General features: G+C 62.3%; 1 protein-coding gene across 1 annotated transcript; it reads right to left on the bottom strand.

The window, feature by feature from the left end:
* Positions 1 to 6,006: 6,006 nt before the first annotated feature.
* Positions 6,007 to 9,067, bottom strand: COCSUDRAFT_33822 (ribosomal protein S1). The gene is made up of 2 exons (XM_005645673.1): positions 8,692 to 9,067; positions 6,007 to 6,262 (listed from the first exon to the last, which is right to left on the bottom strand). Exons 1-2 carry the CDS (start codon positions 8,978 to 8,980, stop codon positions 6,189 to 6,191), a joined length of 363 nt encoding a protein of 120 aa, XP_005645730.1. The 5' UTR covers positions 8,981 to 9,067; the 3' UTR covers positions 6,007 to 6,188.
* Positions 9,068 to 17,571: the final 8,504 nt, after the last annotated feature.

The raw sequence follows: 17,571 nt of genomic DNA, 5'->3' as shown, positions 1-17,571 counted from the left end.
CAGACGCGGCGATCCGACGGGTCCGGAGATGCGCACCACATAGCGGCCGGTGGCTGCACCTGGATTAGCGCTCTCCAGGCTGCTGGCAAGGCAGCCAGAAGGATGGGCACGCGCTCTCGCACCATCCGAACCGGATGCTCCGGGCCGCGCACGACATCGCGCAGGTGGCTGATCCTGACCAGGCCAAGCCTGGCCCAGTCCTCCCAGGCAAAGGGCTGCCTGACTGCATCCGTGAGCTGCCTGTTGAAGAACAGTGGCTCACCCATGACTGCGTCGTAGCCGATCGCTTCCGGCTTCCGCAGGTGATGGGGCCGCAGCTGCTGGTAGGCATGCAGGTACTGCCGTACGCGCTGCGGGGCCTCCACATGCTTCGCTGCAAAGGTGGAGAAGAGCAGGAATCTTCCCAGCTGCCAGATGTGCTGCCGCCGCGCTGACACCGTGCCGGGTTCCTGCGCTGCCAGCCAGGCTGTGCTCCTGTACAGCCAGTGGTCGAAGTAGGCCTTCCAGGCCAGCTGTTCCGGCTCCAACAGCCTGCCCACCACCTTGGCCTGGAGAGCCAGGATCTGGGCCTTGATGTCCACCAGCGCGATGCCGCCGTGTGCGGCCGCGCGGAAGCAGACGTCCTTGCTTGGGAACAGCGCCGCCGCTGCGCCAGGGGTCACCGGCCGGTTCGCCGCAACGAAAGTGTGGATGGCTCTGCAGAGCCTCTGTAGCAAGTCTTGTGGCACCGGTATGAAGGTGGCATGGTAGGTGACCATGGAGGCCAGCACCTGTTTTGCGACGTACGCTCGGCCCAGCAGGCTGAGTCTGAAGCCGGACCAGCGGGCGATGCGGGCCTCCACCTTCTCAATGATGGCTGTGTATAGGGCTGTGGCAGCTGCAGCTGGCTGGGTGGACAAGGGAATGCCCAGGTGCTTGACGCCGTCGCTCGAAGCCGCGAAGGTGACCCCCGTGACTGGATCGGGCCCGGCGAGATGGCTGAGGCTGCCAAGCCCTAGGGCCTGGCTCTTGCTGCGCTGCAGCCTGGCTCCTGTGGCTGCGCAGTGGAGGCCCACGCTGGCCCCCAGCACGATCTGAGCATCCCGGGGAGTCCGCGCGTGCACGCTGGTGTCGTCCGCATGCTGGTGCATGACTGGTGCTGGCTCCCCTGAAGGCAGTCTGATGGGCTGGAAAGCTAGCTGGCCTGCAAGCATCCTGGCATGCGCGGCCATCGGCTGCGCGGCAAGCACAAACAGCAGCGGCGAGAGGGGGCTTCCCTGGAAGACGCCGGCGGCCACCGGGAAGGCATCGGTGTGCCAGCCGTTGAAGGCCACTCGCGCGGTCGTGCCGGAGTGCAGAATGTGCACCCACCGCTGCACACCGGGCCCGAAGCCCACCGCAGCCATGCACCGCTCAATCCAGGCCCTGTCAAGGCGATCGAAGGCCTTCTCGAAGTCCAGGAAGACCTGCACGCCTGGCTGGTGTGTGGCCTCCAGGTAGCTGATCTCCTCCAGGTGTGCCAGCACGTTGTCCCCCGCCCAGCGCTTAGGCAGGAAGCCTGTCTGTGTGGCATCCACCACCTGATTCAGCAGCGGCCCGATCCGGCTGGCGATCGCCCGCGCCGCGAGCTTGTAGTCGGTGTTGAGCAACGTGATGGGCCTGTAGCTGGCTAGAGACTCCCTGTCTGCCCCCTTCCCCTTGTACAAGAGAGTGATACGCCCCTGCGTCAGCGGTGGCGGCAGCGCCGGGCCGCCGCCGAAAGCTTCCTGCAGCATCCCTGCCAGCTCCAGCCCTACCACAGGCCAGAAGCGCAGGTAGAACTCATATGGCAGGCCATCCAAGCCCGGTGCCTTGCCGCGCGGCAGGCTCCGGAGGGCAGTCTCCAGCTCTGCGACCGACACGCTGCCATCACCGCGCTCTCCTTCTGCCGCTGCAGCTGCCTGAGGGGACAAACGCTTGTCCACTGCCTGCAGCAGCTCATCCTGGGCTGCCAGCGACACCGGCTGCGCCGCGAAGAGGCCTGCCGCTTCGTCGCCACTGTAGTACTCCCGCAGCACCGCGCCGCCCCGATCTCTGCCGGCTGGGTGATCCAGGACAACCCGTGGGCTGTCAGGGGCTGGACCTGTCCTGAGGGCCATCAACTCTGTGCGGCCCTGCCGCTCCCGGGCCAGGTGGTGGAACCAGAAGGTGGACTGCTCACCGTAGAACTGCCATACGATCCCAGCCTGGAGTGCTGCCCCCTTAGCTGCCTCCACATTGAGGCCCTGCAGAAGCTGGTGGGCATTCTGCCATGCCAGAAGGGTGTCTGGTGCGGGCCGCCGGGTGAACGCCGCGAGCGCTGCGCGGCTGTCAGACTCCAGAGCCCGCTGAGAGGCCCGGCGCTCCGCTGCGAGAGCCCAGGAACGCTGCATGGCCATATCTTTGACCTGCCACTTCAACTCCACCCACCTGCTGCCCTGCGTGACGCCCTCTCCGAGCGGGTGTGCGGCAAGATACTCCGGAATCGCTGCCGTAACGCGATCGCAGAACGGCTGATCGTCCAGAAGATGAAGGGGCAGCCTCCAGGCTGCAGAGCCATACAGTGTGCTGGCTGGAGCTGTAAGGCTCAGGCTGACCCCCAGGTGGTCTCCTGGATAACCAAGAACCTGCCCGATCGCTCGCGGCTCCCGGCTGACCCGCGCCCGCAGCGTCTCCGAGACCAGCCAGCGGTCGAGCCGGGCAGCTGACTGACCTGTGGTGGCAACGTGGGTGAAGGCACGACTGCTGGGGTTGAGGTCACGCCAGACATCGTAGAGCTGATGCTCAGTCTCCACGAGCCGCAGGCCGGTCCAATATCCATGCGTCCTCTGACCGGGCTGCCCGGCGGCCATGTCCTGCTGGCCTGCAATGCAGTTGAAGTCCCCTCCCACCAGAAGGCAACGTGCTGCTGGCAGGCTGGGCAGCAGCTCCTGTGTGTAATATTGCTGTCGCTCCGCTGCGGCCGCAGGCGCGTACACGGAAGCTACCGTGTAGGGCTGGCCACAATAAGTGAAGTCCACTAGTATGGTGCGTCCGGTGGTGCTGCAGTGACGCACCGTGATGGCTGCTGTGGAGGCTGTGGGTCTTAGTAAGACCGCTACGCCGCGTGACTGGGAGGTGAAGTGGCACCAAAACGCGGGCCCGCTCCAATTGCAGCGAAGCCCGGCAGGCCCCTCCTGCGCCCATGCTGTCCCCTCCTCTGTAGAGCTGTGGTGGGTCTCCTGAAGGAGGATGATGTCCCACCTGTCGCGCTCCAGAAGGTTGAAGAGGCAGCGCCTCTTGTCTCTGTCCCTGAGGCCGTTGACGTTGAGGCTGAGAAGGCGCAGGGAGGGCGATCGGGAGCGAGTCATGGCTGCGAGGGCCGCCGTGCCGGCGGGCCCCCACTGCGAATGCTCCTGGAAATCCTGTGCTCTACCCGCTGCCGCTCCTGCTTTTGCCCCTGCTGCTGTAGCCACCACTCTGTAGGCTGATGCCGCGTACGTGCTGAGCGCCACGGAGCCGGCAGCCCCGCTAGTGCGACCTGCGCCGCACGCTGCGCTGCGCGCGCTGCGGCTGCTCGCGACTCAAAGCCCGGCGGGACAGTGGGTCTCCCCTGCTGACGTGCAATGGGTGCTGCTGGGACCTCTGCCGGCTGCGCTAGGTCCTCCGGTGTCAGAGCCGGCAAGCCGTACGAGTCGTCCGGCAAGCTGTCTGCTCCATGGATGCGACGCAGAGCATCGCAGAGGAGCTGGTGCCGCAGCTCCCTATCTGCTGGTGCATCCCCTCCCGACACGAGCGCGAGTGGTGCATCGCTGTGCAGCCGGCGAATCGCTGCCGCGCTGTCTGCGGGGGAGAAGTGTGTATGCCCTGCCAGCCACTCCAGGCACTCCTCGATACGCTCATCCGGGACGCCGCTGAGGTCCAGGTGCGGAGGGCGACGGTGAGCCGTCTGGGGTGGATCCTCGGTGTGAGGCAGATCCCAATCCATGGGGGTGGCTGCACCTTTATCGCGCACGCGCGATATCCTGCGTCGCAACTCTCGCTGCGGCACCGAGTATGCCTGTGTCTCCCACTCCATCGGTACCGGCGGCGGTGGCGGCGGCGGCGTGTCTTCCTCCATGTCTGTCAGTGCCTGTCTAGCAGCAGGGAAGACCTGTGCACTTCGCGGAGGGGTGCAGTCCATCGGAGTAAGCGGCTGCGTGTCTCCAGCGGGGCGAAAACGCGGGCCTAATCGCGCTACACTGATGGAGCCAGACGCACCCAGGCCAGAGCGGTCGCCACCGGGCGCGCGGCTGGCTTGTACGCGGGCCTCCAGCTGCTGCAACTGGGCACTGGGTGCTGGCTGTGTCCGCTGCGCCGCGGCTGCGGTGCGCGTGTCCTGCGCAGCGCGCTGCCGCTGACGGATCGGTCGAGGCCCTGAGCGGCGCGACGGCTCCGGAGCTAAGCGCTGCGACTGGAAGGAGGATGGCTGGCTGGGCTGCCGCAGCTGCCCCGGCCGCGTGATATTGATCCGGGTGTCACCGTCGATGAAGAACCGCTTTGGTAAGCGGCCCAAGTGCCGGTCCTCATCCGGCGTCTGGATGTATGCAAGGCACGCATTCCCGTTGCCGACGCCATGGGTGCCCACTGCCAACGGTCCTGGCAGGTCGCCGAGGAATTCGCCGCGAACAACGTATGTGTCCCTGGGGCAGCCAGCACAGTCCAGAAGGGTCTGAGTGAGACCCTTTCTGCAGTACTCGTACGGCAGCCCGTGGATGATGATGCAGGTGTGCTGGCAGTGGAACCGCCCAGCAGTGAGTTGCACCGGCACCGCTACGTCTCCGCTGCCCGGCACTGCACGCAGCCGGACAAGCTGGTCCTCCGCTGCCGCATGCCGCGCCGCAGCTGCTGCCGGGACCGTGTCAAACCAGAGCTCCACGCAGCTGTCAGCTGCGCCGGGCGATCCTCGCTGCTTGACTCCCCCGACATGCGGCGCGAAGTGAGCGATTACTCCTCTGGTGACCTTTAGCTCCAGCTGCATGCGCTCCGGGCTGCCATAAGGAACCTCCTCCTGCAGCTCAAGCTGGCCCAAGGCAGCCAGTAGGAGTGGCTCGCTGTCCCCCCACCGGTCTGGCCGCGGCCGGAGAAGCCTTGGCCGGGGAGTGCTCAACGCATGGGCATCCAGGGCTCTCTGAGGCTCCAACTGCCATGACTTGACAGTCTGCATCGTGCTGATCAGGCTGGCCAGGTGGGGGACCCAAGTTGCTGGGCAACTGCTGCTGCTGCTGCTGTGCTCTTCTCTACTACCTTGTGCTCCCCTGTGCTGATTGCTCCTGCTGATTAGCTCTTTAGGGCGTCCACCGTCCGCCGAGGAGGTCTTGGGGCCTTGTTCAAGAGCTGTGGCAGCTCCCTACTAAAGGCCTTGAAAACCCCTCGGGAAGCCTACAAAAGAGGCTCGTGTGACCTTTTCCCCTGCCCCTATTTCCTCCCCGCACTCTTCCTCCCTTGTGACACTTCCCTCCTGCCCCTGAACCCTGTTTAGCTACCACTGGTTGTCAGTATGTGGAATGGTTTTGTGGTTGAAATGCATAAAGTACAGGCACAACTGTTTCAAGAATTCAGGAGAACAACATCGAATCCCATAATATATGTCCCGCAGCGAGTGACCATGGGGATAGTGGAAAAGTGTTAGTCGCTAGTGTAGAGTGAGGAAGGTGGCTGTGCGCATCTGGTCCAGTGGAGACGGGTAACATTCGCGTAAAATATGTATATATATTGTCGATGATGATAGTGGCTGAAAATAAGCTACATTGGAGGCTATCCGGACGTGTGAGCTCGCGGGATGGCAACTGTGTCGTGGTCGAAATGAGTAAATACGCACAAAAGTAGGCAAGTGGGGTATCGATCGAAAGCTGTGAACATTCTCTACACAATGCAAGTGAGAAACTTGAAGATGCTGGTGTATCGGTGGAGAAATCGTGTGAAATCGATGTGATGCAATCTTTCATCCTGGCATGCCCTAGGCTTGCTCTTTTTTTTTTTTTTTTTTTTTTACCACATGATAATTATTACAGTCAATCCTTCGCACCGCAGAAACTTCCAGTGGCATGGCAGTCACTGACTGGCGTTGGCATTCGCAGAGCTGCACACATTTTCAGATCGGACACTGTTTGTCCCCGATAATCACAGGTGAACTGTCACGGCTGTCACTACGCCTCCAGTCAGCTCCATACTCAGACGTCAGCAATTGTGACCTCCACCTCCACACCGGGCTCAATGCTGATCGAGGTGATCTGCTTGACCACATCAGCGGAGGAGCTGCCGGGCGCGCAACCAGTCATCCACTGGAGTGCCCAGCATCCCGTGCCGCTTCCAGCGTGACGCTTCCGATCCACCATTCACTGTACCCAGCCGGCCACGGCTCTAACTTGGCTATCTGTATGACCATGCTCTCATTTGGCCTTCTGCCATGACACCCGCTCGTGTCGATTCTTGTGTTGAACTCACACCCTCTCTTAGGGGGGCCTTTGCGATAGGTGCTCTGGGCACATGGGCGCTAAGAGCCTTCGTCATACCATAGTCAGGCACGGATGACTAACCTTTCACCAGTCCCGATCCCACCCCGGCAAAGCCCGGCCTGTCGTTCCTTGTCTGAGACCCCTTTTGCCTTAGAGCCCTGGGACCACAGATTGCCTACCAGAAGCTTTGCGCCTCTCCTACCTCTAACCTTTGCCAGCGCGGAATGGGGCTCCGAGTCACGTGCTTCCACTGGTCGAGGGACCTGTCGAGCTCGGCCCAACACGGCCCCGGGGGTGCCTCCTTCACCCCTGGGGCACTGGCCTCGCCACCCAGTGCCGGTGGCCTCGCCCACCACCGGACGTGTTTGCGCGGCTCACCCCTTGGGTATCCCTCGGCCAGACGGATCCATCGTGCGCCCCGCTACCTGTGGAGTACCGTGCCGGAGAGCCAGAGCGTTGGCGCAAGCTTACAGAAGACCAGGAGCCTTTCTGTTGCCTTTCTGTGGTATGCCTTCATGCTTGCGCTTCTCTTAAGTATCGCATTATCCTCCTGCGGGAGTGCTCTGCGTGCCCCAACTCTGACAGGTTTCCCCAAATATCCTATTGCATGCGTGCTGGGAAGCGTGCGACTGGCACCTGTGTAATAGCGGGGGCTTCCCCTTTTAAAAAAAAAAAAAAAAAAAAAAAAAAGACCACCCTGCCCAGGGCTTTAGGCTATCAATAGTTTTCCAGTGATCCTCCGATGTTTCTGTCTCACCAGCAGCCCCAACAATCCCCTTGGCCTGTCATCCGTGGCCTTCTGCCTTAGTGTCTGTCCTCCTCACCATTCACAGTAGTTCATTGAAGGCTATCTGAAGGGTTTAGGGTTTCCAACCCCAGTATCCACCCTTGAACCTGAGCGGGTGTCTAGGACCTTGGACATGATGCCTCCTGCCTATCCCCGCCTCCAATGTGGTGGGTGTGTGTATCTGGTCGAGTTCTCACCAGCCTACCTGTTTTTCGCCTCATTTGCGGCTTCATATCTCCCATATGCCACCGTTTGCTTGTGCCCCACCTTGCTGGCAGATTGAGGCATAGTTTAGGGTCACATTGCCAGCCCCGAGCGGCACCTAGTGGTAATGGGTCCGAACGCGATCCTGTTCCATCCCTGTCGGCCAACCGTATAAACGTGCCTTTCATGTCTGTTCCACCACTGGTTGCCCGCACATCCATAATTGCCTGCCAGTGATTGATGATTGCCTGCTTTGCTGTGACCCCTGCCTCCAGCTGCAAGCCCTAGGCTTGCCCCGTGGGTCCTCCAACGTCACCTCAGCGGTGTTGCGTTGCCGGCGGGCTGGAGTGCGCCTCTGGGGATGAGGTTACCCTCTGGTGCTTGGGACATGTCCATCGCTAGGAGCCTTTCTGTTGCCTTTCTGTGGTATGCCTTCATGCTTGCGCTTCTCTTCAGTATCGCATTATCCTCCTGCGGGAGTGCTCTGCGTGCCCCAACTCTGACAGGTTTCCCCAAATATCCTATTGCATGCGTGCTGGGAAGCGTGCGACTGGCACCTGTGTAATAGCGGGGGCTTCCCCTTTGTGTGTGTATCTGGTCGAGTTCTCACCAGCCTACCTGTTTTTCGCCTCATTTGCGGCTTCATATCTCCCATATGCCACCGTTTGCTTGTGCCCCACCTTGCTGGCAGATTGAGGCATAGTTTAGGGTCACATTGCCAGCCCCGAGCGGCACCTAGTGGTAATGGGTCCGAACGCGATCCTGTTCCATCCCTGTCGGCCAACCGTATAAACGTGCCTTTCATGTCTGTTCCACCACTGGTTGCCCGCACATCCATAATTGCCTGCCAGTGATTGATGATTGCCTGCTTTGCTGTGACCCCTGCCTCCAGCTGCAAGCCCTAGGCTTGCCCCGTGGGTCCTCCAACGTCACCTCAGCGGTGTTGCGTTGCCGGCGGGCTGGAGTGCGCCTCTGGGGATGAGGTTACCCTCTGGTGCTTGGGACATGTCCATCGCTAGGAGCCTTTCTGTTGCCTTTCTGTGGTATGCCTTCATGCTTGCGCTTCTCTTCAGTATCGCATTATCCTCCTGCGGGAGTGCTCTGCGTGCCCCAACTCTGACAGGTTTCCCCAAATATCCTATTGCATGCGTGCTGGGAAGCGTGCGACTGGCACCTGTGTAATAGCGGGGGCTTCCCCTTTTAAAAAAAAAAAAAAAAAAAAAACATCAGCGGGAGAGTGCAGGTCAATCAGGCGCTTGTGGATCCTCATCTCAAAGCGATCCCATGTGTTGGTACCCTCTCCACAGGGCGACTTCCTGGTGGTGATGTGCAGCACCTTGGTGGGCATGCGCACGGGACCCTTCACCTTCAGCTGCTTGTCCTTGGCACCGCGGATCAGGTCGGTGCAGACCTTTTCCAAGTTCTTCACGTTGCGTGAAGTCAAGGTGATGCGAATGCGGTGGACCTGGACATCCTCCTCCTGGCCGGGCTTACCGATGGGCTTCAGTGCAGACATCTTGGCTGGTTGTCGTTAGTTGATCGATGCTCGGCAAATCCCCGACTCACACTGACGCTTCTGTCAGTGAGGCAAAGTGAGGGATCTCTTTCGCCTCATTTGCGGCTTCATATCTCCCATATGCCACCGTTTGCTTGTGCCCCACCTTGCTGGCAGATTGAGGCATAGTTTAGGGTCACATTGCCAGCCCCGAGCGGCACCTAGTGGTAATGGGTCCGAACGCGATCCTGTTCCATCCCTGTCGGCCAACCGTATAAACGTGCCTTTCATGTCTGTTCCACCACTGGTTGCCCGCACATCCATAATTGCCTGCCAGTGATTGATGATTGCCTGCTTTGCTGTGACCCCTGCCTCCAGCTGCAAGCCCTAGGCTTGCCCCGTGGGTCCTCCAACGTCACCTCAGCGGTGTTGCGTTGCCGGCGGGCTGGAGTGCGCCTCTGGGGATGAGGTTACCCTCTGGTGCTTGGGACATGTCCATCGCTAGGAGCCTTTCTGTTGCCTTTCTGTGGTATGCCTTCATGCTTGCGCATCTCTTAAGTATCGCATTATCCTCCTGCGGGAGTGCTCTGCGTGCCCCAACTCTGACAGGTTTCCCCAAATATCCTATTGCATGCGTGCTGGGAAGCGTGCGACTGGCACCTGTGTAATAGCGGGGGCTTCCCCTTTTAAAAAAAAAAAAAAAAAAATGGGACTGCACTCCTGCCGGAGGTGCAGAGATCCACTCAGCGGTGAGCCAGACACAGGCAGACATGAACATTGATGCGCAGCCGGCACCGCCAAAGCAGCGACACCCATTGAGTGGGAGACACCGGCTTCCACGCCACAGCAGCGGGTGACACGGTGCAGGGTCGCTCCCAGCCAGCCCGATTGAGTGCAACAGCCCACACAAAATTCTGGCCGGCATAACAGCACATGTACAATTGGAGACTGCAGCCCAGGTGCCCGCTCCGGCAGTTCCGCCGCTGTAGCTCCCCGGCGGTCCGAGTACGAGCATCAGATTATGTCCCGTTTGCATTCGTATTTTGGCCTCTGCCTAAATAGTCCAGGTAGAGGGACGCTGTTGCAGACAGGCGTCGTGTTGTTCTAGGCAGTTTGTTCTCCAGCAGAGCTTCAACTGTCAGCGCTCTCTGACCACACTCTCAGTGCATTGGGCACTGGGTGGATACTCTTTGCTGTGTGCATGTGGCTGCTTGCGATGGCTTGTCATGCTGTTTGTGCTTGCCTGCCTGCCGTGGTCAGCAAATTGCCTGCTTGCAAATGGCTTTGAGTCTTGCCTCCAAATGCAGGCCCCGTGGGTCCTTCAACGCCACTCATGGGGTGTTGCGTTGCTGGCGGGCTGGAGTGCGCCACAAGGGATAGGACTACCCTGTGGTGCTTGAGTCCTGGTCAGGAATGCATGCATCTTGGCGTCTGACGCAGCAGTTTGCCATTTTTTATTTTTATTTTTTTTTTTTAAAGGGGAAGCCCCCGCTATTACACTGGCCATTTGGTTTGAGTGTTCTGCTGATGCAGCAGGGAGTAGGGTTTGCTATCCGACTATAGGGTTGTTGCTGCTTGCTTGTTAGGTTTAGCTCGTATGCTTAGGTGATCATGGTAGGTTGTATTAGCTACCTACATGCGTTTAGATGAGTCTCTGGCCGTACGGCTCCATGCCATTGTCACCGCTCGACGCTTGTAGCTCCATGCGCCTTCACCATTTGCCAGCGCGGAATGGGGCCTCAAGCACGCGGTACCACCGGTCGAGGGACCCGCCGAGCTCAGCTCTGCACGATCCCTGGGGTGCACCCTCCACCCCCGCGGTCTCCCCTGTGACGGCTGCCCATGTCGATGCATGCCAGTCCCACACTCCTGCTGCCAATGGGCATGTTATGAAGACGTGGGTGAGTTTGGCGGGCTGACTCTCGCAGCAGCTGTGCGGGCAGCTGTGTCCTGCTGGATCTGCGCGGCGGATGTGTTGTGAGAAGGCGCCGACGAAGAGCTTGCAATGAAGCAGCCGCCAGGCCGTGATGCGCTGCCGCCGGTCGAGATGGGAAGTGTGAATCACCCTCCACACATGCGGCGGTGCGGCAAGGTGCGGCGTGCCCTGCAGCGGGCGCGGCGGCGTCCACCGTGTCTGAAGGTGGGCCCTGGGACAGTGCTGGCTCGATGGCAGGCTCCAGTGCAGGAACCTGGGGATACCGCCACGGAGCTGGCCGCTGCCGCGACGGGCGCATCCATACTGCGTAGGAGGAGGGGTCGGGCTCCCCCCGGGGCCGCTTTCCCAGGACTCCAGTCCCTGTGCCCGCTGCCGCTGCTCTGGACTGCCAGCGCGCCCCAAGTGCCCTCAGGCCGCTGCGCTGATCGTGCGTGGTGTCGGCCCAGATGGCCAGCCGCAGCGGGTCGAGTGGGCGGGCCTCTCCCTTGCTGATCCTGTGAAGCACCTGGCGACGCGTGGTGGCCTCCCTGACCACGAACTCATGTACCGGCCGCAGGCCGACACCGACTACAAGCTCGCGGCGCGGGCGATCGCCAGCCGGATCGGGCCGCTGCTGAATCAGGTGGTGGATGCCACACAGACAGGCTTCCTGCCTAAGCGCTGGGCGGGGGACAACGTGCTGGCACACCTGGAGGAGATCAGCTACCTGGAGGACACACACCAGCCAGGCGTGCAGGTCTTCTTGGACTTCGAGAAGGCCTTCGATCGCCTTGACAGGGCCTGGATTGAGCGGTGCATGGCTGCGGTGGGCTTCGGGCCCGGTGCGCAGCGGTGGGTGCACATCCTGCACTCCGGCACGACCGCGCGAGTGGCCTTCAACGGCTGGCACACCGATGCCTTCCCGGTGGCCTCCGGCGTCTTCCAGGGAAGCCCCCTCTCGCCGCTGCTGTTTGTGCTTGCCGCGCAGCCGATGGCCGCGCATGCCAGGATGCTTGCAGGCCAGCTAGCTTTCCAGCCCATCAGACTGCCTTCAGGGGAGCCAGCACCAGTCATGCACCAGCATGCGGACGACACCAGCGTGCACGCGCGGACTCCCCGGGATGCTCAGATCGTGCTGGGGGCCAGCGTGGGCCTCCACTGCGCAGCCACAGGAGCCAGGCTGCAGCGCAGCAAGAGCCAGGCCATAGGGCTTGGCAGCCTCAGCCATCTCGCCGGGCCTGATCCAGTCACAGGAGTCACCTTCGCGGCTTCGGGCGACGGCGTCAAGCACCTGGGCATTCCCTTGTCCACTCAGGCAGCTGCAGCTGCCACAGCCCTATACACAGCCATCATTGAGAAGGTGGAGGCCCGCATCGCCCGCTGGTCCGGCTTCAGACTCAGCCTGCTGGGCCGAGCGTACGTCGCAAAACAGGTGCTGGCCTCCATGGTCACCTACCATGCCACCTTCATACCGGTGCCACAGGACTTGCTACAGAGGCTCTGCAGAGCCATCCACACTTTTGTCGCGGCGAACCGGCCGGTGACCCCTGGCGCAGCGGCGGCGCTGTTCCCAGGCAAGGAGGTCTGCTTCCGCGCGCCCGCACACGGCGGCATCGCGCTGGTGGACATCAGGGCCCAGATCCTGGCTCTCCAGGCCAAGGTGGTGGGCAGGCTGTTGGAGCCGGAGCAGCTGGCCTGGAAGGCCTACTTCGACCACTGGCTGTACAGGAGCACAGCCTGGCTGGCAGCGCAGGAACCCGGCACGGTGTCAGCACGGCGGCAGCACATCTGGCAGCTGGGAAGATTCCTGCTCTTCTCCACCTTTGCAGCGAAGCATGTGGAGGCCCCGCAGCGCGTCCGGCAGTACCTGCATGCCTACCAGCAGCTGCGGCCCCATCACCTGCAGAAGCCGGAAGCGATCGGCTACGACGCAGTCATGGGTGAGCCACTGTTCTTCAACAGGCAGCTCACAGATGCAGTCAGGCAGCCCTTTGCCTGGGAGGACTGGGCCAGGCTTGGCCTGGTCAGGATCAGCCACCTGCGCGATGTCGTGCGCGGCCCGGAGCATCCGGATCGGGTGGTGCGAGAGCGCGTGCCCATCCTCCTGGCTGCCTTGCCAGCAGCCTGGAGAGCGCTCATTCAGGTGCAGCCACCGGCCGCTATGTGGTGCGCATTGCCGGACCCGTCGGATCGCCGAGTCTGGTCTCGCACAGCCGAAGGTAGCACCTACCTTCTCAGCCACACAGTAAGCAGCACAGGAGCCCTTGTGCCAGTGGAAGGAGGCGTTGCATCCATGCACGCATTCCTTCCTCCGGCCGCGCAGCCTGCATTGGTTCAGCACTGGGACATCACCAGGCCCTGGCATCCACGCAGCGGCACACGTCAGCAGCGCCAGCACGCGGAGCAGCTGCACCCAGAGCAGCACCTGCAGGTGGAGCAGCAGACAGGGGAGCAGCAGCCAAGGGAGCAGCTGGAGTGGGAGCAGCAGCTGCCAGAGCCACCGCCACCACCGCCGCCCACACTATACTTCTTTGGCCTCTGGGGATCCCAGGTACAGGACCCTCAGGCTTGGGGGCTCGGCACGCGGCCGGCACATGAGTTTGTAGTGAGGGAGGCCACCGCGCGGCGACAGGTGCTTCACAGGATCAGCAAGGGGGAGGCCAGCCCGGCGGGCCCGCTGCGACCAGCCATCTGGGCTGATACCACAGATGATCAGCGCAGCGGCCTTCGGGCGCTCGAGGCGCGATGGGAGGCCAGGGCTGCAGCTGCTGGTACCGCGTCGCAGGTCTTAGGCAAGAGGCCTCGAGGGCAGCCTGATCCCTCCTCCTGGGCGATCTGGATGGCTGCGCCGCAGCCACGTCCGGTTCCGCTGCGGGACCGCGGCGGGCCTGCGGGCGCGCCAGCGGGCCCTTCACCAGTGCCACAGGGAGCAGATGTCACTGTTGATCCTGCTGCTGCTGTCACAGCAGACCCATCAGCACCTTGGGCTCATGTGTGGCAAGTGGTGCACGCTTCCCATCTGGACCGGCGGCAGCGCGTGACAGCGTGGAGGCTGCTGCATGGCCAGCTCTTCGTCGGCGGCTTCGCGCGTCACGTCCACCGTGCCGATCCCGCCGGTCACGTTTGCCCGCATCCGAGCTGTGCAGGTCAGCTGGCCACACTCACCCATGTCTTCATCATCTGCCCTCTCGCCGCCGGGGTGTGGGACTGGTTCGCAGCGACATGGGCCGCGGTGACCGGAGACGACGCGCCACCGCGCAGCGCCGACCTTCTTCTCGCCGATGACACCAGGATCTGGGGACCGCCGCAGCAGCTCAGGCAGCTCTGGGATCGCCTGCGGCTCGCTACGATCTGTCAGCTGTGGGCAGCATATCAGCGCGGCCGCCACCAGCCAGATACGGCGGCGATCACCCCCGGAGCGGTTGCGGCTCGCATCCTGTCTTCCTGCAAGAAGGCCCTGCTTGCCGATTGGCGGCTCGCGACCGTCAACGTCCGGCAGACAGCAGGTGTGCTCAGCGACTGGCTTCGCGGACGCGACCCGATGATCACCAGGGAGCAGTTCGCGGCGCGATGGTGCCACCGCGCGGTCCTCTGCGCGCTGGAGGAGCTGCCGGGCGCGCAACCTGTCATCCACTGGAGTGCCCAGCATCCCGTGCCGCTTCCAGCGTGACGCTTCCGATCCACCATTCACTGTACCCAGCCGGCCACGGCTCTAACTTGGCTATCTGTATGACCATGCTCTCATTTGGCCTTCTGCCATGACACCCGCTCGTGTCGATTCTTGTGTTGAACTCACACCCTCTCTTAGGGGGGCCTTTGCGATAGGTGCTCTGGGCACCTGGGCGCTAAGAGCCTTCGTCATACCATAGTCAGGCACGGATGACTCACCTTTCACCAGTCCCGATCCCACCCCGGCAAAGCCCGGCCTGTCGTTCCTTGTCTGAGACCCCTTTTTGCCTTAGAGCCCTGGGACCACAGATTGCCTACCAGACGCTTTGCGCCTCTCCTACTTCTAACCTTTGCCAGCGCGGAATGGGGCTCCGAGTCACGTGCTTCCACTGGTCGAGGGACCTGTCGAGCTCGGCCCAACACGGCCCCGGGGGTGCCTCCTTCACCCCTGGGGCACTGGCCTCGCCATCCAGTGCCGGTGGCCTCGCCCACCACCGGACGTGTTTGCGCGGCTCACCCCTTGGGTATCCCTCGGCCAGACGGATCCATCGTGCGCCCCGCTACCTGTGGAGTACCGTGCCGGAGAGCTGGAGCGTTGGCGCGAGCTTACAGAAGACCACCCTGCCCAGGGCTTTAGGCTATCAATAGTTTTCCAGTGATCCTCCGATGTTTCTGTCTCACCAGCAGCCCCAACAATCCCCGTGGCTAACCCGAACTGCGCCAGCATGCCCGCCCTACCTTCCAACCTTCATGTCATCCGTGGCCTTTTGCCTTAGTGTCTGTCCTCCTCACCATTCACAGTAGTTCATTGAAGGCTATCTCAAGGGTTTAGGGTTTCCAACCCCAGTATCCACCCTTGAACCTGAGCGGGTGTCTAGGACCTTGGACATGATGCCTCCTGTCTATCCCCGCCTCCGATGTGGTGGGTGTGTGTATCTGGTCGAGTTCTCGCCAGCCTACCTGTTTTTCGCCTCATTTGCGGCTTCATATCTCCCATATGCCACCGTTTGCTTGTGCCCCACCTTGCTGGCAGATTGAGGCATAGTTTAGGGTCACATTGCCAGCCCCGAGCGGCACCTAGCATCCCGGGGAGTCCGCGCGTGCACGCTGGTGTCGTCCGCATGCTGGTGCATGACTGGTGCTGGCTCCCCTGAAGGCAGTCTGATGGGCTGGAAAGCTAGCTGGCCTGCAAGCATCCTGGCATGCGCGGCCATCGGCTGCGCGGCAAGCACAAACAGCAGCGGCGAGAGGGGGCTTCCCTGGAAGACGCCGGCGGCCACCGGGAAGGCATCGGTGTGCCAGCCGTTGAAGGCCACTCGCGCGGTCGTGCCGGAGTGCAGAATGTGCACCCACCGCTGCACACCGGGCCCGAAGCCCACCGCAGCCATGCACCGCTCAATCCAGGCCCTGTCAAGGCGATCGAAGGCCTTCTCGAAGTCCAGGAAGACCTGCACGCCTGGCTGGTGTGTGGCCTCCAGGTAGCTGATCTCCTCCAGGTGTGCCAGCACGTTGTCCCCCGCCCAGCGCTTAGGCAGGAAGCCTGTCTGTGTGGCATCCACCACCTGATTCAGCAGCGGCCCGATCCGGCTGGCGATCGCCCGCGCCGCGAGCTTGTAGTCGGTGTTGAGCAACGTGATGGGCCTGTAGCTGGCTAGAGACTCCCTGTCTGCCCCCTTCCCCTTGTACAAGAGAGTGATACGCCCCTGCGTCAGCGGTGGCGGCAGCGCCGCTTCCCCGCCGCCGCCGAAAGCTTCCTGCAGCATCCCTGCCAGCTCCAGCCCTACCACAGGCCAGAAGCGCAGGTAGAACTCATATGGCAGGCCATCCAAGCCCGGTGCCTTGCCGCGCGGCAGGCTCCGGAGGGCAGTCTCCAGCTCTGCGACCGACACGCTGCCATCACCGCGCTCTCCTTCTGCCGCTGCAGCTGCCTGAGGGGACAAACGCTTGTCCACTGCCTGCAGCAGCTCATCCTGGGCTGCCAGCGACACCGGCTGCGCCGCGAAGAGGCCTGCCGCTTCGTCGCCACTGTAGTACTCCCGCAGCACCGCGCCGCCCCGATCTCTGCCGGCTGGGTGATCCAGGACAACCCGTGGGCTGTCAGGGGCTGGACCTGTCCTGAGGGCCATCAACTCTGTGCGGCCCTGCCGCTCCCGGGCCAGGTGGTGGAACCAGAAGGTGGACTGCTCACCGTAGAACTGCCATACGATCCCAGCCTGGAGTGCTGCCCCCTTAGCTGCCTCCACATTGAGGCCCTGCAGAAGCTGGTGGGCATCCTGCCATGCCAGAAGGGTGTCTGGTGCGGGCCGCCGGGTGAACGCCGCGAGCGCTGCGCGGCTGTCAGACTCCAGAGCCCGCTGAGAGGCCCGGCGCTCCGCTGCGAGAGCCCAGGAACGCTGCATGGCCATATCTTTGACCTGCCACTTCAACTCCACCCACCTGCTGCCCTGCGTGACGCCCTCTCCGAGCGGGTGTGCGGCAAGATACTCCGGAATCGCTGCCGTAACGCGATCGCAGAACGGCTGATCGTCCAGAAGATGAAGGGGCAGCCTCCAGGCTGCAGAGCCATACAGTGTGCTGGCTGGAGCTGTAAGGCTCAGGCTGACCCCCAGGTGGTCTCCTGGATAACCAAGAACCTGCCCGATCGCTCGCGGCTCCCGGCTGACCCGCGCCCGCAGCGTCTCCGAGACCAGCCAGCGGTCGAGCCGGGCAGCTGACTGACCTGTGGTGGCAACGTGGGTGAAGGCACGACTGCTGGGGTTGAGGTCACGCCAGACATCGTAGAGCTGATGCTCAGTCTCCACGAGCCGCAGGCCGGTCCAATATCCATGCGTCCGCTGACCGGGCTGCCCGGCGGCCATGTCCTGCTGGCCTGCAATGCAGTTGAAGTCCCCTCCCACCAGAAGGCAACGTGCTGCTGGAAGGCTGGGCAGCAGCTCCTGTGTATAATACTGCTGTCGCTCCGCTGCGGCCGCAGGCGCGTACACGGAAGCTACCGTGTAGGGCTGGCCACAATAAGTGAAGTCCACTA

This window comes from Coccomyxa subellipsoidea (assembly GCF_000258705.1).
Source record: "Coccomyxa subellipsoidea C-169, whole genome shotgun sequence".
Lineage (NCBI taxonomy): Eukaryota > Viridiplantae > Chlorophyta > Trebouxiophyceae > Coccomyxaceae > Coccomyxa > Coccomyxa subellipsoidea.
This window is presented reverse-complemented; position numbering and strand designations above follow the sequence as displayed.

What these genes read in the sequence shown, in the direction of transcription:
- COCSUDRAFT_33822 (XM_005645673.1), bottom strand. Translation starts at nt 8,980, where the DNA reads ATGTCTGCACTGAAGCCCATCGGTAAGCCCGGCCAGGAGGAGGATGTC. An exon ending in TGACCTGCACTCTCCCGCTG is followed by an intron (nt 6,263 to 8,691) that starts ATGTTTTTTTTT and finishes GCTCCTCCGCTG; the next exon opens with ATGTGGTCAAGCAGATCACC.